At 48.0% G+C, this 25616-nt stretch overlaps 1 protein-coding gene across 1 annotated transcript in view; it reads right to left on the bottom strand.

The window, feature by feature from the left end:
• Nucleotides 1-25616, bottom strand: part of NDUFA10 (NADH:ubiquinone oxidoreductase subunit A10) — a 492721-nt gene that overhangs the window by 442137 nt on the left and 24968 nt on the right. Inside the window, exon 2 of the mRNA XM_030209674.1 lies at nt 8447-8615. Within this exon, the coding sequence (XP_030065534.1) occupies nt 8447-8615 (169 nt within the window). The remainder of the gene's footprint in view (nt 1-8446; nt 8616-25616) is intronic.

Genomic DNA, 25616 nt, shown 5'->3' with positions numbered 1-25616 from the left:
ACCAACACAGAGAGATGATGCAGACTTGTGCAATAGTCTTTCACGGTATACATCATAGCTTTGACTTTCTTCCCAAAAAGGTTATCGCCAGTAGAAGCAGAATCAGTTAACTTGGCACGGGCAGCTTCCTTAAGTATGCAGGCCCTTAACCATACTAGCCTCCTGGCAGTGATGGCCAAGGCAGATTTAAGAGATGGAATCAAATACCAAAAACACTGTGTGTAGAAAGAATAAGTTGAATATCACACTTGTCAGCTTCAGAAAGAATCAAATTTAATTCATATTGGGTCTGTGAAGGCAGATGCTAAGATACAGTTTGAACATTCTGCAGTAAAGCTATTCTGGCAGAGAGCATTGAGCAAAGGAGAACCTTTTTTTCACCCAAAGGGTCCAAGAGCTCCGATCCTTTTCAGAAGTGATATTGTAATAGTTTCTACACTTTGCTTTTTTCGTAGTGGATTCCACCACCACCTAACTGTGAGATAGTTGTATTAAATCCAAGAAAGGGCAGAACTAGGTCCAGTTTTGGTTTGTTTGTTTTTTTGACACAGGCTTTATAAACATCAGAGTTTGCCACATAAGAGCATTTTGCTCTTGAAACAGTCTGTGGACTGGAACAGCTATCACATCTTGGGAAGCTTAAATAAACCTTGGCAATCCAAATATGTCAGAACTAGGTCCAGGTTGTTTTTTTTTGGACACAGGCTTTATAGACACAACAAACATTCATGAGAGAGATCTGCATGCAGTGGAGGTGGTGCATGCAAATCTCTCTCATGAATATTCATTGTGGGTATCCTGAAAACCTGACTGGCTGGGATGTCTCCAGGACCAGGTTTGGGAACCACTGCCCTAAGCACTTGGGGAAAGAGGGGAGCTTCTCCTTCTTCAGTCCCTTCTGGACAACTCAATCATTCTCTCCCCCATTTTAGTTCTGTTATGCAGTTTTCTTTTCTTCTCTTCACATTTGCTTTGTCCACAAACTTTCTTATATAAGTGCATGGAATACTCTTAGCTAATAAGACCAGACTAATGACTAACCTGAATGATTGTCTAACCCCTTTATGCAACTACAGGATTCAAGAAACTCTTGGTTGTTACCTACAACACCCTTTTACAAATTTTTTTAACACTTTCTATTAAAAAATGTGTGATTGTTCTGCCAGTTGCAAAGATACTGAAGGAAAAGAACCATCAGTCACTTTAACTAAAATTGGAGTTAAGTCAGTGGCTTTTTAATACAAAGAAGAACTGTCGGTTTCTCCTGCGCCAGGCCCCTGTAATGAGGAGCTGGCAGCCACATAGTCTTGCACAGGCAATGAAGATGAAGAAATGTCTGGACTTGACCTGTGCCAAATGACTCTCTGCTTGAAACCTCTATGGCACAGACACAGAATCCACATTGATTCTTGAGGACTTCGAGACTAGAGAGCAAGCAACTTTCTTTCATTTTGATATGCTATGCTTGTGGTCCTCTGTGCCTAAGTGATGCTTACAGGCTTACCTAAAGTGTCAACTTTGGCATACTGCTCCTGCTCAGACCAGCAGACATGTCTCAACCAAGACATATGGCTACTCTAAAAAGGTTTGACATGCTCCATTTTTATCTGACAAGTCTGTTTAGGCCACTGCATGAAGAGGTGAAGACAACATTCAGTGAAGACGACCTGCTAGAATACAGAATCAGCAAGCCTATATGCTGAAGATTTTTTCTTTATTTTCAAGAGCCATTCTTGTGCCTCATAATGCTCTCAGAGCTGAAAAAGGCGCTGTTCCGGGGCCCTCAAGGACATTGGTCTACAGTCATCAACATGAGCATGCCTCAAATACATCTCTTGTGAGTATCATGCTTGGCCATTTTTCTGTCACAAACTGGACATTCTCTGGAAGCATTGTTTGGCCTATGCTATCACTTCAAGCTGAAGAGGACGAATCCAGCAAATCTGAACACTAAAATTAAAGTATGAAGAAAACGGCAACCAGCACTACTTGAACATGAAGGAAAGATTCTTCAAATTTCCTGGAGAACTTTGTTTTCATATCACTTTGGCAGCCCAGAAAAAAACAATACTGAAGAGACTGAGGGGACTGCAGCACATGAGAAGGGCTGTATACGTTCAGAACTTTACACTAGTTCTCAGCTCTGGGACAACTGTTCCATTTGAGTTCCACTGAAAAACATCAACCACTTGTGTATCTGATTCAGTCTTGAATGATGATAAAGAAGATGTCTTACCAGCTATATGAAATCACAAACAGACAGACCCACCTAGTAAGGGAAAATTAGGTTCTTACCATGATAATTTTCTTTCCTTTAGTCATAGCAGATGAAGCCATTACGTATGGGTTGTGTCCATCAACCAGCAGGGGGAGATAGAGAGCACTCAATTTTTCACAGTGCCTCATGGCCAGCTAGCTCCACTGCCTCTTCAGTATTTGAAGCTTCCAAAGCAGTATGGCAAACCGCAATGGGAATAACATGAACTTTCCTCACAGCGAACGATGGCCCCTTAACAAGGGCATAAACTCAACAAAAGGAGGGAATGAACTTATCCTCCTGGAGGGAATAAACTTGTCCTCCACTTTGTATAAACGGAGGGAATACTTGCATCCTCCTGGAGGGAATAAACTCATCCTCCCAAAACATGAACTGGAGGGAATGAACACATCCTCCTATCACTGTAACAAGAATCCTGAAGACTGTTTTCCGACTCCCCAAGGAAGGAATATAACTTCAGGAAACAAGAACAGCACCTAAAATCAGAATCACTGCAATACAGACAATCATACAGGAAGGGCTCATGGCTTCATCTGCTATGACTAAAGGAAAGAAAATTATCATGGTAAGAACCTAATTTTCCCTTCCTTGCCATCAAGCAGATGAAGCCATTACGTACGGGATGTAACAAAGCAATCCCTAAATAGGGTGGGAACAAGTCACACCACGCACTAGCACCTGTGCTCCAAAACGTGCATCCCTCCTGGCAGCCACATCCAGCCTGTAATGTCGGGCGAAAGAGAGCTTAGAAGCCCAGGTTGCAGCATGGCAAATCTCATGAAGAGATAGTGCTCCAGTTTCTGCCCAGGAAGAGGAAATCGCTCTTGTGGAATGTGCCTTAAAGGCTTCAGGCGGAGCCCGGCCAGACAGCAGATTTGCTGAAAAGTTAGCATCCTTGAGCCAGCAGGCAATAGTGGCTTTAGACGCTGAAGACCCTCTGCGAGGACCTGCAAACAGCACAAAAAGATGATCAGAGGTCCTGAAAGAATTTGTAATTCGCAGATACTGCAACAGAATCCTGCGCACATCCAAAAGGTGCACCTGCCCAAATGAATCTGGAAACTCCTCCTCAACAAAGGAGGGAAGAAAAACAGGCTGGTTTAGGTGAAACGCTGAAACCACCGTGACCCCTGACTCTGAGAACTGCAGAAAAGGGTCTCTACAGGACAGCGCCTGGAGCTCTGACACCCGTCTCGCCGAGGTAATGGCCACTAAAAAGACAGCCTTCAGTGTCAAATCTTTCTCTGAAGCACGCCGAAGCGGTTCAAAGGGAGCCCCCTGAAGGGCCTTCAATACTAACCCCAGGTTCCAAGCTGGACAAGGTGCCCGCACGGGAGGACAGAGCCGAAGCACCCCTCTAAGAAATCGTGCCACATCTGGATGAGCAGCTAAGGACACGCCTTCAACCTTGCCACGCAGGGAGGCCAATGCCGCCACTTGCACCCGCAGAGAATTATAGGCCATCCTGCAAAAAGTCCAGAATCGGCGAGACAGGAGCCCGCAATGGAGAAAGCGCTCTTGAAACACACCAGACTTCAAACTGGAGCGCTTACGGGCCTGCAGGAGAGTGGAAATTACCTTATTTGAGTAGCCTTTATCTCTCAATTGCGTCCTCTCAATCGCCATGCCATAAGACCAAAGCGGCAGGCGTCCTCCATCGCCACCGGACCCTGTGACAACAGGTGCAGAACCAGAGGTAACGGAAAGGGAGCCTCCAACAGCATCTGTCGAAGGTCCGCATACCAAGGCCTCCTGGGCCAATCCGAGGCGATGAACACCACTTCTCCTGGATGCAGCCAAATCCGCAGGAGCACTCGCCCTATCAAGGGCCACGGAGGGAAGACATACAGTAAGCCCAGGGGCCAGGGTTGAGCCAAGGCATCCAACCCGGCAGAGTGAGGATCCCTCCGTCTGCTGAAGAAGCACAGGACTTTGGCATTGGAACTGGTCGCCATAAGATCCATCACTGGCTTGCCCCATTTGGCACATATCTGCAGGAATACATTGTCTGCTAGTTCCCACTCCGCTGGATCGATCTGATGCCTGCTTAGATAGTCGGCTTGCACGTTGCTCTGACCTGCAATGTGAGCTGCTACTACTACTACTACTATTAAACATTTCTATAGCAGGGACTGTAGATGCAGCTTGGCCCAGTGGCAAATTTGTTCGGCCTGCGCGGCTAGAGCTCTGCACTGAGTGCCGCCTTGTCGATTTATGTAGGCCACTGCTGTCGTGTTGTCCGACATCACCCGGACAGCCAATCCTTCCAGGGTCACTTGAAAGGCCAGAAGAGCCAGAAACACCACTTTCAACTCCAGGCGGTTGATAGACCACTCCGACTCGTCGGGCGTCCACAGACCCTGGGCATGCTTCCCCTGCCAATGTGTGCCCCAGCCCTTCAGGCTGGCATCTGTCACCACTAGGCACCAATCGGGGAGCGCCAGCGGCATTCCCTGCCGCAACATGCTGTCCGAGAGCCACCACTCCATACTGAGGCGGGCCGCAGGGAGCCAAAAAAGTCTACACTGATAATCCTGAGATATTGGAGACCATCGTTGAAGTAGAGAATACTGTAGAGGTCTCAGGTGCGCTCTCGCCCATGGCACCACTTCCAAGGTGGCCGTCATCGATCCCAATAGCTGGACAATGTCCCAAGCTCACGGGCAGGGCATCCTCAGGAGCAGACAGACCTGATTCTGAAGCTTGCACCGCCTTTGCTCGGGAAGAAACACATAGCCCGAGGCTGTGTCGAACCTGGCCCCCAAATATTCTAGAGATTGCGAGGGGGTCAGGTAGCTTTTGGCCAAATTGACACCCAGCCCAGAGATTAAAGACTGAAACCACTCTGGCTGTAAATAGATGACTCTCTTTTTCTGAGTCTACTCTGATGAGCCAGTCGTCTAGGTACAGGTGAACCCGGATACCCTCTCGCCTGAGAAAGGCAGCTACTACCACCATTACCTTGGAGAAGGTTAGGGGAGCTGTGGCAAGGCCAAAAGGCAAGGCCCGAAACTGGAAATGTTTTCCCAACACCGCAAACCCCAGAAACCTCTGGTGCAGGGGCCAAATTGGTATGTGCAAGTAAGCTTCTTTCAGGTCCAGAGACGTGAGAAACTCTCCTGGCTGTACCTCCGCAATGACGGAGAGCAGGGTTTCCATGTGAAAATGCCGCACTCTTAAGGACTTGCTTAGCTATTTTAAGTCCAGGATCGGGCAAAAAGACCCGCCTTTTCGTGGCACCACAAAGTAAATGGAGTAGCGGCCTAGACCTTGTTCGGCGGGAGGCACCGGGGTCAGCCCCTATCTGGCACAGATTGTGCAAAGTCTCCTCTACCGCCACCCGTTTGGCGGCAGAACCGCATCGGGACTCCACAAACACGTCTCTCACCGGGGCATCGAATTCTATTCGGTATCCGTCTCTGATCAGGTCCAAGACCCACTGATCTGCGGAGATTTTGGTCCACTCCTCGAAAAGGAGGGAAAGTCTTCCTTCGATGACAGGAAACGAGGAGGGGACCAGCGCACCATCATTGAGAGGTTCGCCCCTGAACTCCAGGCCTTGAACCGGCAGCTGTGGAACGTTTGTCCGAGCGAAAGGAGTTTCTCTGCTGAAAGCGGGCACGCGAAGTGAACCCAGCAGCACGCCCCAGGCGGTACCTTCTAGCTTCACGGAAGCGAGGTCTGTAAGAGGAGCGGACTGCCTGACCCTTAGAGGAAGGCTTCGGCCTATCTTCGGGCAAGCGCTGAGGTTTGGAATCCCCCAGGCCTTAAACAATGTTTTCCAGCTCCTCACCAAACAGGAGAAGCCTTGAAAGGGCAACCTCACCAACCTTTGCTTAGAGGCCATGTCCGCCGCCCAATGTCGTAGCCAAAGAGAGCGGCGAGCCGCCACTGCTACAGCCATTTGTTTAGCCGAAGCTCTGACCATATCATAAAGGGCGTCAGCCAAAAAGGACAAGGCCGACTCTATCCGCGGAGCCACTTCAGATAAGGTCTCCGCTCCATCACCGGGCTGTTTCATTGCCTGCTGTAACCAAGCCAGGCAGGCTCTAGCAGCATAACAACTGCATGCAGACGCCCGAACTGTGAGACCTGCCAAATCAAAGGACCGCTTCAGAGCTGAATCAAGCCTGCAGTCTTGAATATCCTTCAGGGCAACACCTCCTTCAACAGGGAGGGTAGTTCTCTTTGTCACAGCCGTGACCAGGGCATCCACTTTAGGCATTGCAAAGCGAGTCAAATGTTCCTCACTCAGAGGGTATAATAGCCCCATAGCCCTGGCAACCTTCAAAGGTCCCTCGGAGTCAGCCCATTGAGCCGAAATAAGCTCTTGGATGGAGTCATGCAAAGGAAAGGCTCGAGCAGGCTTTCTGGTACTAGCCATCCTTGGATTAACACAGGAGGCTGTGCCACTCCCAGGATCTTCAATCGAGAGGGCTTGTAAGTCATCTGAAATAAGCGCTGGCAGCTCCTCGCGGTGGAAAATCTTCACCGCAGACGGATCATCAAGCTCCTGTGCCAATTCTGCACCCAACTCTGGCTCCTCAGCCCAAGAAGTTCTGCCAGACCCTTCAGAATCCTCATAGCCCGACCACGGGGGGGGTGCCACACTCAGAAGGGGAATTAGCCCTTCTGTGTTTATCAGGAGGATAAGAAATAGGCAAAGCCAACTCCAAAAGGCCAGGATCCACCGGGGGGGGGGGGGGGGGCGGCAGGCAGAGGGTCCGAAGATCCCTGTGGAAGAGCTCTTTTAAGCATATACGCCCTATGCAGCATTAAAACAAAATCAGGGGAGAAAACCGCTCCCTGACCGCCCGGATCCTGCCCAGGGCTATCAGCTCTATTATTAGCCTCACTCAGAGGACCCCCCCCCCCCCCCCCCCCCCCCCGGATTCAGGGCTCTCCGTCGCAACGGAGGCCGTGTCATGTGGAAAATCCAAAATGACATCCGCTGCCAGCTCAGAACGCAACAGATCGCCGCTCGCCATGCTCGGGCCGGCTCTACCGTCTGTACAGCACGAATTACAGAGCCCCACTGCTGATTTGCGCTTGCCACAGTTAGAACAGCGCTTTACAGTCTCCGCAGCCATCGCCGAAAACGGCGGTAAAATTAAAAAATGGCGGTTCACGCCAAAAATGTCCCGATTGCGGGCCCACCCCGGAGGAGTCAGAAAACACTCTTACCTCACTAGACCGAGTATCACAGCTCCGGTCCTGCAGAAGAATCTCAAGAAAAAAAAACCTCTTTTCCAAGATCGCTGCGCTAAAGCGCGACGCGACTTTAATTATTTATTTATTACGCTGTGAGGAAAGCAGAGGCAAAAGAGGTAAATAAAAACACTCTGCTCAGATAAGTGGGAAAGGCAGGGAAAGGCAAACCAATGTGCCTACATCCACTGAGTAGGAAAGGACAGGGAAAAGCAAGCTAATATGTCCACATCCACGGGGGCATGGGTAAGGCAGGGAAAGGGCTGACCTATGTGCCTTCAAAGTGAAGCTGCTATAGCCTCTAACACCCCGGCTAACAACTGGCAAGCCAGGAGCCACCCCCAGGCAGATTTCTGATGGAACTCGAAGAAACTGCAGCCACCCTGCTTGGGGAGATAGAGAATACTGAAGAGGCAGTGGAGCTAGCTGGCCATGAGACACTGTGAAAACTTGAGTGCTCTCTATCTCCCCCTGCTGGTTGATGGACACAACCCATACGTAATGGCTTGATGACAAGGAATGCAGCTCGGGCAGTAGTACAAACAGGCAGACAGATCTGAATGTTATTTAGAATACAAAGCTAGAGGAAGCTTTCCCATATCTGGTCTGTCGGATGACAACAACCATTTGCTAGAACATTCTCTCCTACTTCTCTTCAGAAGATATGGAATAATCTGCCATAAAAATCTAACCTCCATCTGTGATGCAGAGAAATAAAACATTTTAACAGTTATTCACCTTGGCATTCCACTAAGCTTTACATTTACAGCACAACCGAAACATAAATGAAGCCACCACCGAGGTGAATGACATGCCAGTATATCTCCAGCATTTAGAACTTAATAGCTTCCACACAGTAAAGATAACAGGAATCATATTACTCAATAATAAAAGGAGATAAACTGACTTGCCTACATTCAACTATTACAGAATTCCTGCTGTAAGGAAAACATCACATACCTAGTTTTTCTGCTAGCTGCTGAGCAAGTTGACCCTTTCCAGAAGCCAGATTACCATCCACAGTGATGATCTTGCTATATTCTGTGAATTTCTTCATTGTTCTCTCTCCAAGTACATAAGCCAACCAACCATATTGCAACTGCAGCTGAGAACTTGCATGGATCCATCTCTGATGGAGACAATGTACAAACAGTAGATGACAACAGGGATTGCCATGTAATAAAAGCTATATATACTGCAATTTTTCTATAGTTTATTTTCACAGTGCCTCTGTTCAGTATTTTCCCTTATAAAAGTACAGATCAAGTTCTAAGCTGCTTAACCTCCTCCACCTAATCATAGAAAGGGAAACTAATTCTTTTATGGTATCATCTTCAAATGGGCTTATTTTGTATATACTAGGGCAGGAAATAGAACACACTTGTAAGCCGGGGTTTCAGTCTCTCAAATTTATTGCTACTGCTTAATATCTGCACTGTGAAAAAGATCTTTCTTCTAGACTTTACATAGTATAACATACAAAGATGTGATTAAGTTCTTCTTAATCAATCCAGTGGCACCCACTACTATTCAGACTATTTCTATATCCTTCTGCCATATTTTCTTTGTCTCATACTGAATCTCTTGATAGATATTCTCTTTCCCCATAAGCAATAGAGAATAGGCCCTTGATACTGAATGATGCTAGAAAGAATGGGACAGATTTTCAAAGGGGTTTAACAGAGCAGGAGAGAGGCTTCTGCTGGCTTAAACCCCTATCAAAAGGCTACCCTGAACAGTGCTGCTGATATCCCCTCTGACTGCCATGGCACTTTACATTTAGGGCCAGGCAGTCCATGAGTGGAGTCAAGGGCACAGGTATGTGGGCACAGCTGACATTCAACTCTAGTGCCTGATCAGCTAACTAGGCAAGTAGGACCACACAAAAGGCAGTCCTAACTTTGCCTGGTTAGTTATGCAGGTGCCAGCACTGAATATCGGCCAGCAACCGCATAATTTCCAGGTCCACAGCAGACCCAGAATATCATCTATCAAGAGATATGACAGATATTAGAATGGGAGATATCCCCAAGGGGGACATTTGATAGAGCAAGCCTATTTTTCCCTTTGCATCATTTATTATAGCTTCCTCAGATTCCAAAGGGTTATTCTCAGCACATGCTAATCCTTTTATATGTCACCTATTGGGTATTTGGGAGCAGGTGAAGGCCAGACAAAGGGGTAAGGCCAAGACATTATCCTTGGCATTGTTTTGCTATGAATCATTGTTTCAAGCGGGAAGGAAGAGTGGAGTTTTTGCTAGATGGGAGCGATTGGGCCTCACTCATTTCCATCAGTTTTTAGATGTGGGGAACTTTAGGTCTTTTGAGGAGCTGAAAGATTCGTATAATTTGAATTTGGGGGACCTTTTCCCATATTTACAAGTCAAACATTATATGATGGGGGAAGGGTGGTTAAAAATGGATCTGGATGATAAGGAGCATTTGAGAATTTGTGGAGGGCTCTGGGTAAGCTGCAGGGACCAATTTCTATTTTATATAAATTTTTAAATGGGCAGGATTTTCAGAAATATGGGTTTATGTTCCAGGATGCAAGCAGTACAGTAGCCTCATGACAAAAAGCGAGTCACAACTTCAGTTCCTTATTGCAAATTGAGGAACACTGGCAGAAATGATAAGTAGTAGTAGGTTTATCCAGCTAGCAAGAAACTGACATTGGCAGGACTACACTAATTTTGTTGGTTTTGTACAGCACTGTTATCAGACTTATTTGTGGCAAAATGTTTGTCTAAATATGTTGCATAATTGATATAGAACTGATTCATGAAACAAATTTGTATTTCTGCATATTTGTTAATAAATGTTTTTTCCTCAACTTTGAGATGATTGATCTACTTCTAGATATTGAAATAAAAGGTTCAAGCTTTTTGGCAGATATTTTAGCTAAGATGGAACAGTTCTAGGGGGTAAGACCTTTGAAAATCAGCATATTTTAAGCTCCACCCTACACTTGAGCCTCTACCCAAAAACCCAATTTTCAAAGGGTTTAATTTTGAGAGTTAGGTTCCTAAATTGGCTTCTTTGGAAAAAAAATTACTAGAGCTGTGTGCCTAAATTTATGCTCAGAATTTCAGTAAACTCCTACATTTAGAAGCCTAAAAAGTGGGTGGCAACAGGTGTGGATTTAGGGCACAGGAAAAAAAAAAAAGTTAACAATGATTTTCTGTACAAGGCAAGACAAGCCTAAATTTAAAAGGCTAGCTTTTAAGCTTACATTATAAAACATTTCCATAAAGATATTAATATTTCTCTATGAAACATGATAGGCTCAACATACACTATAAAGAACTTTAATAAGAGAAAATTCACAGTCCTGTGCAATAAAAGTAATGCAAGTATTTCAGTATAGTATAATGAGCACAACTGAAGTGCTCTTGTCAGTCTGTCACATACCACACTAAACATTTTCCCATCTAATGGCCTATGAACATCTTATAGAAGGTTTTTGTATTGCTACCAATGTGTCTTGAATTGGAGATAGCAATACAAATAAGGCCAATAATATACTAAACTTGGGGCGGGGGGAGCAATCCAAGAAGGCTGATGAGTAGGTGGCATGAGTACGGAGTCCTGTCAAGACCTGCAATAGGGAAGAGGAAAGGCCTGTAATAGAAGGACCCTGGCTGCGGTCTTGGCTTTGCAGACACCAGGATTTGTTCAATTACCTCCCATTTCATAGACACTTCAGTACGCACACTATAGGGTTTATCATACGGATGGGTGTCAGACAGAGGTAAGGGCACATCTGTCCATAGTGAGACCAAAGCTTCATTCAATCTGGATAATCTAGCATCCCGCCAAGACCATCATCATCCTGGAGTGGTTGATTGGTGGTGGGGCACAGAGCTGCTGTGGTTTCATCATAGTTAGCAAATGGAGTACAAGGTACTGCTATTCGTCTGAAGTCTCTCTATTGAGCTAAAGGAGCTACCCATCAGATCATCTATTTTGAGTATGCCAGTCTATCAAGAGTTCCTTACCCAAAAAGCCTGAGAATGTGACTTTGGATGTTTTGTGAAATGTTGTGGTGGGCCTGGAAGTGTAGCTTTTGAGAAGAATAAATAGTGTTCTGGTCCCTGTGGTTCCATTGCAAGCGCAAGTGAAGAACCTTTCCAGACAGCCTGAATAGATTTACTCTACCCTTAAAACAGTGGAACAACAAATTGGTGAGCTTAAGGTTTGTGAAGCTACATTTAAGATTTATCAACTTTCACAAATCGATTTTAGTTTCACCCATGGATATTATATTTATTACTAGTAAAAAAGGCCCGTTTCTGAGACCAATGAAACAGGCGCTAGCAAGGTTGTCATCGTAGTGTGTATGTTTGAGTGTGTGTGACAGTGACTGTGTGAGAGAGAGACAGAGTGAATGTGCGAGTGTGTGTGTGTGTGACAGAGTGAGGCAGTCTGTGTGAGAGTGTGTGGCAGGGCCCCCCCTCCGTCTCCCGCCCTCCTTCCACCTCCCCCGTCTTCCCTCCCCTCCTCCCCCCTCTCCCAGCTTCAGGGTCGTGGGACTCCCTCCCTCAGCCTTTCTGGCTCGTGGCTCGCCCTCCCTTCGTCTTTTGTCACGTTCAAACTGGCTCCCTCCCTCCCTCTGCTACGTTCAAGCCGGCTCCCTGCCTCCCTCTGCCAGGTTCAAGCTGCCTGCCTGCCTCCCTCCGTCGTGCACGCTGTATGCCTCCGTCCCTACCTCTGACGTTCAGGCTTCCTCGCAGCCTCCCTCATTCTTACGTTCAGGCTGGCTTGCTTCTTCGCTTTCTCCCTAATGTCAGTGCTCCGTTGTGACGTGGGGGCGGGCCAATATTAGTCCTACCTGTGCTGCAGGTCTTTCGCGTTCGCTCCCTCCCTCTCTCTGCCACGTTCAAGCCGGCTCCCTGCCTCCCTCTGCAACGTTGCAGCTGCCTGCCTCCCTCCCTCCGTCGTTCACGCTGCCTGCCTCCATCCCTACCTCTCACGTTCAGGTTTGCTCGCTGCTTCCCTCATTCTCACGTTCAGGCTGGCTTGCTTCTTCACTTTCTACCTAGTGTCAGTGCCCTGTTGTAACGCGGGGGCGGGCTGACGTTAGTCCTCCCTGATCCGCAGGTCTTTCGCATTGGCGTTGTGTTTGACGTGATGTTTTTGTGGGCGATGCGATTTGTTGAGTGTATCTGCTCCGCCCTCGATGTCATCAAGTTTGACGCGAGGGCGGGGCAACCGCTCATGGGCAAATTGTTGTTTCACCACCATGCAGTTAGAACGTTGGGACTTGTGGAGGCTTCAGTAGAACGTTGAAGGGGCGTTTTATATAGAGAGATAAGTAAGTTTTGAAGATTTCATTAAAAAAAGGTTTTTATATTCCAATAACTGGTGGTCAAAGTCAGAGGATTAGAGGAATGTCTGGCATCTCTGAAGGTAGAATGGATGTTTTGGCTATGCTTGAAGATTCTGCCTTTGAAGTCCATGGCAAGAGATCCTTATTTGTGACTTACAGATTATTTGAACTTTCTATACCACCCAAACTGACAGGCAAAGCTGGGTGGTTTACAATCACTAAGGGGCCCTTTTACTAAGCCGCGTAAGCGTCTACATGTGCCCAACGTGTGCAAAAATGGAGCTATTGCACAGCTACCGTGTGGCTCCTGTGGTAATTTCATTTTTGGTGCGCGTCCGATAAGCGCAGACAAAAAAATTTTTTATTTTCAGACGCGCTTATCGGACACACGCCAAGTGGCATTTGGCGCGCAGAGGTCATTACCGCCCAGTTACCACATGAGACTTTACCACTAGGTCAATGGCTGGCAGTAAGGTTGCAGACCCAAAATGGATGCGTGGCAATTTTGATTTTGCCGCATGTCCATTTTCGGCAAAAATATTAAGGTAAAATTATGTATCATACCTGATAATTTTATTTCCATTAATCATAGCTGATCAATCCATAGACAGGTGGGTTGTGTCCATCTACCAGCAGGTGGAGATAGAGAGCAAAGCTTTTGCCTCCCTATATGTGGTCATGTGCTGCCGGAAACTCCTCAGTATGTCGATATCAAAGCTCCATCCACAGGACTCAGCACTTAGAGAATTACACCCACAAAGGGACACTCTGCCCAGCTCACCACCGCCGAAACGGGGGAGGGGAATTAACCCAGCTCATCCCCATACAAGTGGGGGAGGGGAATCCGTCCAGCTCATCCCCGCGGAGCGGGGGAGGGACACCACCCCGCTGATGCGGGGGGATCTGGCTTATCCTGCAACCGCAACCGCGGGAGGAGCTGACTGACCCTAACACCGCCGAAGCGGGAGGGGTACAAAGCTGCCCTACAGCCGCACGAAGCGGGAGGGAGCGCCGGCAGAATTTAGGTCTCAATCTAGCCCCGTAAAACGGAGGGGAGAGGAATGCAGCAGCTCACTGTAACACAAACTCGTCTCAACTCTTGAAGAATCCAACTGAAAAAACTTGAACACGAAGTCCTCCTGAACAGGAACTGAAGACTAAACTTGAACCTGAAATGCAACCAGAATATAAACAGTACAGATATCTGGGAGGGGCTATGGATTGATCAGCTATGATTAATGGAAAGAAAATTATCAGGTATGATACATAATTTTACCTTCCATATCATCATGCTGATCAATCCATAGACTGGTGGGATGTACCGAAGCAGTACTCACCCAGGGCGGGACATTGAAATCCCTGACCACAACACTGAAGCTCCAAACCGGGCCTCCGCCCGAGCAGCCACAGTCAAGCGGTAATGCCTGGATAAGGTATGGGCCGATGCCCAAGTTGCCGTCTTGCAAATCTCTTCCAAGGAGACAGACCCGGCCTCTACCATCGAGGCCGCCTGAGCTCTAGTGGAGTGAGCCTTCAGCTGGATAGGCGGCACCTTCCCCGCGGCCACATAAGCCGCTGCAATGGCTTCCTTGACCCATCTTGCCACTGTAGGCTTAGCAGCCTGCAGACCCTTACGAGGACCTGCAAACAGGACAAACAGATGATCCGACTTCCGGAAATCATTGGTCACTTCCAAGTATCTGATGATGACTCGTCTCACATCTAGATATTTGAGAGCAGAGTATTCCTATGGGTAGTCCTCCCTACAAAAGGATGGGAGACAGAGCTGCTGATTCACATGGAAGCGCGAAACAATCTTGGGCAGGAAGGAAGGCACTGTGCGAATAGACACTCCTGCCTCAGTGAACTGCAGAAAAGGCTCTCGACATGAGAGCGCCTGGAGCTCGGAAACTCTTCTGGCTGAAGTGATAGCCACCAAAAAGACTGCTTTCAACGTCAGGTCTTTCAGAGATGCCCTCAACAAGGGTTCAAAAGGCGGCTTCTGCAAGGCTCTTAGCACCAGGTTGAGATTCCACGCAGGCACCACTGAGTGCAGAGGAGGGCGCAGGTGATTAACTCCCTTGAGAAAACGCACCACATCTTGCTGCGAAGCCAGGGAAGCACCCTTCAGGCGGCCCCTGAAGCAAGCCAGAGCCGCTACCTGGACTTTAAGGGAACTGAGCAACAGGCCTTTCTCCAGACCTTCTTGCAGGAACGCCAACACTGAAGAAATTGGAGCAGTGAAGGGAGAAAGTGAGCCTGCTTCACACCATGCTGCAAAGGTATGCCAAACCCTGGCGTAAGCAGTAGAGCGCTTCCTCGCTCTCAGCATAGTGGCGATGACCTTGTCTGAGAAGCCCTTCTTCCTCAGACGCTGCCGCTCAATAGCCAGGCCGTAAGACCAAAGGGGGAGGGATCCTCCATCACCACGGGACCCTGATGCAACAGGCCCTGCTCCACTGGCAGTCGCAGAGGGTCGTCCACTGAGAGCCTGATCAAGTCCGCATACCAGGGACGTCTGGGCCAGTCCGGACCCACCAGGATTATCCGGCCCGGATGCTTTGCCACCCGGTCTAGCACCCTGCCCAACATGGGCCAGGGCGGGAACACATAGAGAAGCTCCTGTGTCGGCCACTGTTGGAGAAGAGCATCTACTCCCAGAGAGCGAGGGTCCAGTCCTCTGCTGAAAAAGCGCGGCACTTGGCAATTGGCCGATGACGCCATCAGATCTAGGCTCGGCTGGCCCCAGCGCTTCGTGATGTCCAAGAACGCCTGAGCCGATAACTGCCACTCTCCGGGATCCAAGGTATGGCGACTGAGAAAGTCCGCCTTGACATTCATGACTCCGGCAATGTGGGCCGCTGACAGCTGTTCCAGGTTCGCTTCCGCCCACTGGCATAGATTCATGGCCTCCTTGGCTAGAGGGGTGCTCTTAGTACCTCCCTGGCGGTTGACATAGGCCACAGCCGTGGCATTGTCCGACAGGACCCATACTGGCTTCAACGTCAGTACCGGGAGGAACTCCAAAAGCGCCAACCGAATGGCTCTGAGTTCCAGGAGGTTGATAGACCACTTTGCCTCTGCAGGAGACCAGAGCCCCTGCGCTGTCCTTCCCAAGCAGTGGGCTCCCCAGCCCGTCAAAGAGGCGTCCGTCGTGACGACAATCCACTCCGGGGTCACAAGAGGCATTCCTGCAGACAACTTGTCTGTCTTCAGCCACCAGCTCAGCGCCTTGCGCACTGCTGGGTCCAAGGGAAGGCGCACAGCATAATCCTCCGACACAGGAGTCCAGCGCTGCAGCAGAGAGTGTTGTAGTGGTCTCATATGAGCCCTGGCCCAGGGCACTACTTCCATCGTGGCCATCATAGAGCCCAACAGCTGCACATAGTCCCAAGCCCGAAGAGGAGAGGCTACTAGGAACTGGTCCACCTGAGCCTGAAGCTTGACAATCCGATTGTCTGGCAGGAACACTCTGCCCACTTGGGTGTCGAATCGAACTCCCAGATACTCCAGGGACTGAGTCGGGCGCAGCTGGCTTTTCTCCCAGTTGATGATCCACCCCAGGGAGCTCAAAAGAGCAATCACCCGGTCCACAGCTTTGCCGCACTCTGCATAAGAGGGGGCTCGGATCAACCAGTCGTCCAGATAAGGATGGACTTGTACTCCTTCCTTTCGCAGGAAGGCCGCGATGACCACCATTACTTTGGAGAAGGTCCGCGGAGCAGTAGCCAACCCGAACGGGAGGGGCTCTGAACTGGAAGTGTCGGCCCAGGACTGCAAAACGCAGAAAGCGTTGATGAGGAGGCCAGATGGGAATATGCAAATACGCTTCCTTGATGTCCAAGGATGCCAGGAACTCCCCTGCCTTCACTGCCGCTATAACAGAGCGGAGAGTCTCCATGCGAAAGTGCCGAACTTTCAAGGCCCGATTGACCCCTTTGAGGTCGAGGATAGGCCGTACAGAACCTCCTTTCTTTGGTACCACAAAGTAAATGGAGTAACGTCCCTTGCCAAGCTAATTTTCTGGCACCGGAACGACCGCACCCAGGCGGATCACATTGTCCAAAGTCTGCTGCACTGCCACAGCTTTGACCGGAGACTTGCAGGGAGAGAGTACAAACCCGTCTCTTAAGGGTCGGCAGAACTCTAGCTTGTAGCCGACTCTGATGACTTCCAGCACCCAAGAGTCTGAAGTTACCCTGGTCCACTCGCCCTGAAACGAGGACAGGCGTCCTCCAATCTGCACTGGGCCATGGACCAGGGCCCCGTCATTGGGTACGAGACCCTGGGGGAGGACCAGAGGGCGCACCTCCGGGACGGCGGTCTCTGCGAAAGGAATGCTGCTTGGGGGAGAAGTTCCTTTTGAAGGAAGAGGGGGCAGAGGAGCCCGACTTGCCCGGGCGGTACCGACGGGCTTCCTGAAACCGTCCTCTGGAGTTACTGGGGCGAGCACTGGCCCGAGCCCTGACCTCTGGTAACCTCTTGCCCTTAGACGTGCCGAAATCGGTCACAATTTTGTCCAACTCGACCCCAAAGAGCAGCTTGCCTTTAAAAGGCAACTTAGCCAGGCGGGACTTAGAGGCGTGGTCAGCAGACCAATGCTTCAGCCAAAGCCACCACCGCGCAGAGACTGTCTGAGCCATACCTTTAGCCGAGGCTCTCAAGACATCATACAGCAAGTCTGCCAAATAAGCCAAGCCCGATTCCAGGGCCGGCCAATCAGCCCTCAAGGAAGGATCCGAGGGGGAAGCCCGCTGCACAATCGTCAAAACTTAAAGCAGCCGCCTCGAAGGACGACCTTAAGGCCGCCTCCAATCTTCTGTCTTGGGCGTCCTTTAGGGCCGTGCCACCTTCCACCGGCAACGCCGTTTTCTTAGTCACCGCAGTGATTAAAGAATCCACGGTAGGTCAAAGAAAGGCCTCCCGTTCACTTTCAGGCAGAGGATAGAGGCGGGACATAGCCCTAGCCACTTTGAGGCTCACTTCCGGGACATCCCATTGAGCCGAAATCAAGGTGTGCATGGCATCATGCACGTGGAAGGTTCTAGGCGGGTGCTTCGTCCCCAGCATAATGGCGGAGCCAACAGGGGCTGAGGGAGAGACGTCCTCCGGAGAGGAAATCTTCAAAATGCTCATGGCCTGCACTAACAGGTTGGGCAAGTCCTCTGAGCGAAAAATCCGCGCTGCAGAGGGGTCATCCGCGCCATCCGAGCGGGAATCCATCTCCTCCAAGGAATCCCCAAAGGACCGTTGGGAGAACCCAGATACGCTGCCCTCATCTACATCAGAGGAGACAGAGTCCTCTAAGGCCTGGAAATCCACCCGAGGGCGTTTACTTCCGGGGGCCTCAACCCCTTTATCGGACAAGGGAGCCTGGGCAGCGTTCTGCATAAGGAAGGCCTGATGCAGCAGCAAAATGAACTCGGGGGAGAAACCCCCCAGACTGTGCACTTCAGCAGCCTGGGCCACAGCCCTAGACACACCCTCAACCGGCGCTCAAAGAGTGGGGGAGAAACATGCTGCGCATCCAAAATGGCGTCCGGCGCGACACTCCGCGAGGGAGCCGCGCGGGAAGAACGGCGCTTAACTTTGGCCGCTTTTTTGCCGTCGCCCAAATCAAGGGCGGCCATGGCATTAACGTCTCCCACCTCAAGGGCGGCCCAAGAAGAAGCCGTCCGAGCAGAGTGGCCAGCCAAGATGGCGGAGGCGAGCAGCGGGGGATGGGCGTTTATGGTGGGAAAAACCGCCGCACCGGAGGAAGAACCGGGACACTGACCGGCCTCCAAACTGACACCCAACAAGGGCGAATCAGACTTTAAGACCCCCGCATCCCCGCTAGAAGCGCACACGCGGTCCGGGGAGCGATTCTTTGCGCCCTCGCCCTTCGACGCCATAGGCCACGTGGAGACTGAGCGGGGAACCCCCTGCCCGCTACAAAAAGGTAAAAATTACCTGCTTCTCGCTCCGAGCTGTAACGAACTGGTGTCCCAGTGAGTAGCTGCAATAAACGTTGAAATAAACGTTGAAATAAACGCCCTTAAGGACGTTCAAAAAATTATTTTTTTTTTTCCAACGGAGCCAGCGGGAGGGGGGAGAAAAGGAGGGACCTGGCACCACCAGGTTTGCACTTGCTCAAGAAGAGCCCTCAACCCCAGGTACTCAACAAAACCTAAAAATTAGGCTTGGAGACCTAGCCAGAGCTGCTGCTGTGTGTGACCACCACCTGCTGAGATAGAGAACATACTGAGGAGTTTCCGGCAGCACATGACCACATATCTCTATCTCCACCTGCTGGTAGATGGACACAACCCACCAGTCTATGGATTGATCAGCATGATGATATGGAAAAAGGCCTTTTTTACAGGCGCGCTGAAAAATGGATTGGCACACGCCCAACTACCACAAGTCATTTTTCAGCACACCTCAGTAAAAGGACCCCTAAAATTTAAATAAGAAAAAGTTGGAAAAAAAACTACAACTTTCTGATAGGTTAAAAAGCATACTCACAAGAGAATAGAAAACATTCAAACTACAGTATAGAAAAGAAAGAGAACAAGAATTAAATCAATAAGTAACTATTTCACAGGGAAGCTGCAACCCAAAAGAAAGGACCTCACCCACCTCCCCGGTCAGTACCAAACGCCTAACCCAAACTAAGAGCCATGTTTTTAGCGCAGTTTTAAATTCTTTCAATGAGGGGATACCACGAAGAGTCAAACTCTAATTATTCCACATGAACACAGCCAGAAAATAGAAAGCAGAGTGCATTGAAGTTTCCAGTCTTGCTCGTATTGGGCACGGAAGGACCCGGCAGTAATCACTAATAGATCAGAGAACCTGTGCCGGACTGTAGGGAATAGTAAGAACAGATAGATAACCTGGGAAGCACATTTTAAACGCTTTGAAAATAAGAAATGCAATTTTATAAATAATCTTTTGAGTGACTGATAACCAATGATTCTTTCTAAACAATGGAGTTACATGATCTGATTTCTTTACGTGAGATAATAATCTAACTGCCACATTCTGTACAGTCTGCAACTTTTACAAAAAGCAAAATAAGAGACCTGCATAGACGATATTGCAATAGTCCATTTTAGTTATAAGAAGGGAGAGAATAAATCCATGGGATGTATTGTCAAAAAGTGTCTCACTGAGCGTAGTTAAGAACATAAGTGTTGCATACTGGGACAGACCGAAGGTCAATCAAGCCCAGTATCCAGTTTCCAACAACGGCCAATCCGTTCCACACCACTCATTATCTTATAGATCTCTATCATATCTCCCCTATGCCATCTCTTCTCCAAGCTGAAGAGCCCTAGCCACTTTAGCCTTTCCTCTCAGGGAAGTCATCCCATCCCCTTTATCATGTTCGTCACCCTTCTCTGTACATTTTCTAATTCCACCGTATCTTTTTTTCAGATGCGATGACCAGAATTGCACACAGTATTCGAGGTATGGTCACACTATTGAGCGATATAAAGGCATTTTAACATTCTCATTTTTGTTTTCCATTCTTTTCTAATAATACCTAACATTCTATTTGCTTTCTTTGCCTCAACTGCACACTAAGCAGAGGGTTTCAAGTATCACCAACATTTAATACCATTTCTGGAATTGGTCTCTCTCCCACATCTTTCTTGGTGAAAGCTGAAGCAAAGAGTTCATTTAATCTTTCCACTATGGCCTTGTCTTCCCTAAGTGCCCCTTTTACCCTGAATGAACTCAAACATGAAATTGCTGATCTGCTGTTAGTAATCTGTAACCTGTCATTAAAGTTGTCTATAGTACTTGAAGATAAGAGGGTGACCAATGTAACATTGATTTTTCAAAAGGGCTCCAGGGGTGATCCGGGAAATTACAGACTAGTAAGCCTGACGTCAGTGTTGGGTAAAATAGTGGAAACTATTACAAAGAATAAAATTGCACAATACATAAAAAAGGTTTAATGGGACACAGTCAGCATGGTTTCAACCAAGAGAAGTCTTGCCTCATGAATTTGCTTTATTTCTTTGAAGGCGTGAATAAACATGTGGATTAAGGTGAGCTGTTTGATGTAGTGTATCTAGATTCTCAGAAGGTTTTTGACAAAGTTCCTCATGAAAGACTCCTGAAAAAATTAAAGTCATGGGATAGGAAGCAATGTTATGGTGTGGATCAGGAACTGGATATTGGACAAAAAGCAAAGGGTAGGGTTAAATGGCTATTTCTCTCAATGGAGGTGTTATGATTCTGCCGGTTTGGCAGGGGGAGAGGGGGGACGTCTCTTCTGATTGGCTGCCAGGGTTTGTGCTGACGTCAGTGGGTAGTACTTAAGCCTGCATGTTGCTACCTACTCTGCTTTGGCGTTGCATCTGTGTGTGACGGAAGCCTGTCAGTACGGTGTTCGGTGTGCTGACTTTTGATTCTGTGTGTTCCTGTGCAAAGATTCTTTTCCCTTTTCCTTTATGTGTAGAGCTGGGTGCAGGGTGTGCGTGTGTGTGTGCAATCAGCTCACCTGCTTCCAGCCGGGCTTCCCTTCGCTCCTTGCAGTTCTCTGTGGGAAGCCAGCTGCTTGTTTGTCAGTGGGGGCTGGGTTTTGTTCAGCCTCCGATTCAGCTTGGCTGCTTGTCTGAGAGCTTCTCTCAAGTTGATTGTTTACTTAGGATTTCTTGGGATTTCTCTTCCCTGTGTGCCGGTCAGCTGGCTTAGTGAGTTTTTCCCTTTGTGTACTGTGTGTATTGTGTCCCTGCCTCTGACTGGGTGCTTATTTAGTAGGGCAGTGCTCCCCATTCTCCCTAATTGTTTGTTGACTTAAGGAGCACGCGCGCGCGCGCTCTCTCTCTCTCTGTGCCAGCTTGCAGGCTCAGCAAGCTTAACCCTTTGTATACTGTGTCTCTGCCACTGTCTTCAGTGCGTTTAAGGCAAGGGCTTTCTGCCTCTCTTTTGTGTCTTGTGCCTCTGGCCGGGGGCTCTCTCTCCCTTTTTTGTTTGCTGTACCTATCTCTGGCTTTTGTGGCCTTTAGGATTTCTTTTCCCTTCCGTCCTGGGGAGGGCCTGGCTACGGTGTCTTGGGAGGTAGCCTGATCCTCTGGTGGCCCTCCCCTTGTCCTCCGGGGGTTTCGGGGCTTGCTGTATTAGTTCCCCTGTCCTGCGCTAGTCCCCTGGGAGGGCGCGGCCCGGCTCTGGTCCTTTTGTTATTCCCTCTGCCCTAATGCTGGTGTTTAGCGCATGACTGGCATCTTGGGGTCCCGGGGGGCCCTCTGGGTTCTTTCACCCCTCCCTGTGTGTGTCTGGGTTCCAGTTCGGCTGTGAGGCCCGCACGAGTGGCTCTGCGCACCTGGGTTCCTGTTCGGCCGCGAGGCCCGCCTGTATGCCTATTTCCCTTTCTTCCTGAGGTTCTGCGGGGAAGGGTAGCTTAGGGGTATTGTGTAGCTGGGGTGTGTGGTGGTGGGTCGGTCTCCCCTTGGCCTGGGCCGGCGCTCTGCTGGCCTCGGCAAGGGCCCAAGGGCTCACGACCAATCCAACGGATTACAGGAGGAAGGTAAATAGTGGAGTGCCACAGGGATCTGTACTGGAACCAGTGCTATTTAACTTATTTATAAATTATATGGAAATCAGGATGAGTGAGGTGATTAAATCTGCAGATGACACAAAACTATTCAAAGTTGTTAACAAACATGAAGACTGTGAAAAATTGCAGGAATACCTTAGGAAATTGAAAGACTGAGCATCCAAATGGCAGATGAAATTTAATGTGGACAAATGGAAAGTGATGCATACTGGGAAGAACAATCCAAATCATAACATAAGAACATAAGATTAGCCATAATGGGTCAGACCAATGGTCCATCTAACCCAATATCCTGTTTTCCAAACAGTGGCCAAGCCAGGTCACAAGTATCTAGCAAAAACCCAAACTATGGCAACACTCCATACTACAAATTCAAGGGCAAACAGTTGCTTCCCAAGTCTGCCTCAATAGCAATGGATTTTTCCTCCAGGAATTTGTCCAAACCTTTTTAAACCCAGATACACTAACTGCTGTTACCACATCCTCTGGCAAAGAGTTCCAGAGCTTAACTATTCGTTGAGTAAAAAAATATTTCCTCCTATTTGTTTTAAAAGTATTTACATGTACCTTCCTCGAGAGTCCCCTAGTCTTTGAAATTTTGGAACGAGTAAAAAAATCGATTTACTTCTACTTGTTCTACACCACTCAGGATTTTGTAGACCTCAATCATATCTTTCATCTGTCTCTCTTCCAAGCTGAAGAGCCCTAACCTCTTTAGCCTTTCCTCATACCAGAAGAGTTCCATCCCATTTATCATTTTAGTAGCTCTTCTTTGAACCTTTTCTAATTCCGCTATATCTTTTTTGAGATACAGCGACCAGACTCAAGATGTGGACGTACCATGGACTGATAGAAAGGCACTAAAGTATTTTCGGTGTTATTCACCATCCCTTTCCCAATAATTCCTAGCATCCTGTTTGCTTGTTTGGCCGCTGCCACACACTGAGCAGATTTCAGCATATTATCTACAATGACACCCAGATATTTTTCTTGAGTGCTGACCCAACAGGTGGACCCTAACATCAGGTAACTATGATTCAGATTATTCTTTCCAATGTGCATCACCTTGCATATGTCCACATTATATTTCATCTGCCATTTGGATGCCCAGTCTTCCAATTTCCTAAGGTCTTCTTGCAATATTTCACAGACTGCACGTGTTTTAACAACTTTGAATAGTTTTGTATCATCTGCAAATTTAATCACCTCACTCATCGTTCTGATTTAGATATCATTTATAAATATGTTAAATAGCAACAGTCCCAGTACAAATCCCTGTGGCACTCCACTGTTCACCCTCCCCCATTTTAATGACCATTTAACTCCACCCTCTGTTTTCTGTCCAATAACCAATTCCTAATCCACACCAGAACCTTGCCTCCTATGACTCTTTAATTGTTTCAGGAGTCTCTCAAGAGGAATTTATCAAAAGACTTCTGAAAATCTAGATACACTACATCAACCGGCTCACCTTTATCCACATGTTTATTCACGCCTTCAAAGAAATGAAGCAAATTGGTGAGGCAAGTCTTCCCTCGGCTGAACCCATGCTGACTCTGTCCCATTAAACCATGTTTGTCTACGTGGTCTTTTTTATTCTTTATTATAGTTTCCACTATTTTGCCTGGCACCAATGTCAGGCTTACCAGTCTATAATTTCCTGGATCACCCCTGGATCCCTTTTTAAAAATCGGCGTCACATTGGCCGCCCTCCAATCTTCAGGTGATAAGGATGATTTTAATGACAGGTTACATATTACTAACAGCAGATCAACAATTTCATGTTTGAGTTCTTTGAGTAACCTTGGATGTATGCCATCCAGTCCAGGTAATTTACTACTATTTAATTTGTCAACTTCGCTCAGTACATCTTCCAGGTTCACCGAGATTTCTTTCAGTTCCTCTGCATCATCACCCTTGAAAACAATTTCTGGTACAGGCAGATCACTTACATCTTCTTCCGTAAATACAGAAGCAAAGAATTCATTCAGTTTCTCCACTATGAGCGCCCCTTTTGCTCCTTCGTGATCTTTTGCCATTTGCGTTGACGGTGCCAACTTTGAAGAGATCCTGCAGGGCGGTTATAGATGCTGGTTAGTTGCAAATCTGGCAGTATTATGTCCAGCATAGTGCTTGTTCGGAATTTCAAGTCCGTATCTTTGTTAGCATTGAGGTTGTTGCGGTCTGAATATTGGTCCAGGTGTGTTCCGATGAGTCACGACCAATTTTGATGCACACTTTGAGTCAGCTTGTTTGGCTGGATTTTGCATCCATGGTGTTGAAGTGTATTCCATCGGAATTGGCATCGGAAACTGTACAGGATTTGAGTTTTTTGGCCATTCTTATAGATGTGTTTAGATTTTGTTAGACCCCAGGGATGGCATTTTGGTGGATGTCGCGAGCTCATGGACTGACAGCCTTTCGGAGGAGGGGGTCTGGATCTGTGGCTATTGCAGTTGGAGACCTAAAATTTTGGGAAACTTCGTTTGGCACCTGACTCGCGCAGCAGATGAAATTTGAACGGGATTGGAGACATGATAGTGGGAAGGTTTAGACCACTTGGCATGGAATGACCCTTTTTCCTTTTCAGGCAGCCAGCTTTGGAATGCTCTACCAAGACCTATCTGTACCATTAACGGCCTTTTGCCCTTCAGAAAAGCACTGAAGACCCATCTCTTCAAGATAGCCTATCCTAACGATTCAACCTAACCAAAACTTGCCCACATGATTCTTATTGACAACTGTTATACATTGACCATGTTTCCCATTATCCTTTTTGCTACCACATATCCATTCCTCTCTATCTTCCTACACCTACCTCCCAATGCTCATTTCCTTCTGCACCCAATCCCTCCCATGCTCAATTTACTTATCCGTTAACCCCATTATTTTTGCTTTTACTACAAACTGTATATTCTTCTTACGACTTTGTAATTTCTTTATATTGTTACTATGCAAGCCGCATTGAGCCTGCCATGTGTGGGAAAGTGTGGGGTACAAATGTAATAAATAAATAACGGTCCCATGGATTCCCTCGCAGGTTTTCTGCTTCTGATGTACCTGAAAAGCAAAGATACATACCTGTAGCAGGTATTCTCTGAGGACAGCAGGCTCATTGTTCTCACATGTGGGTGAACGTCCGCGTCAGCCCGGGAACCAGCATTTTTGCAAGCAAAATATTAAAAAATCTCGCTAGTCTTCTGCTGCGTGTGCAGCGCACACAGCACATGCGTGGACCGATTTCCC

The sequence above is a fragment of the Microcaecilia unicolor genome, chromosome 7 (genome assembly GCF_901765095.1).
Source record: "Microcaecilia unicolor chromosome 7, aMicUni1.1, whole genome shotgun sequence".
NCBI classification, from domain to species: Eukaryota; Metazoa; Chordata; class Amphibia; order Gymnophiona; family Siphonopidae; genus Microcaecilia; species Microcaecilia unicolor.
This window is presented reverse-complemented; position numbering and strand designations above follow the sequence as displayed.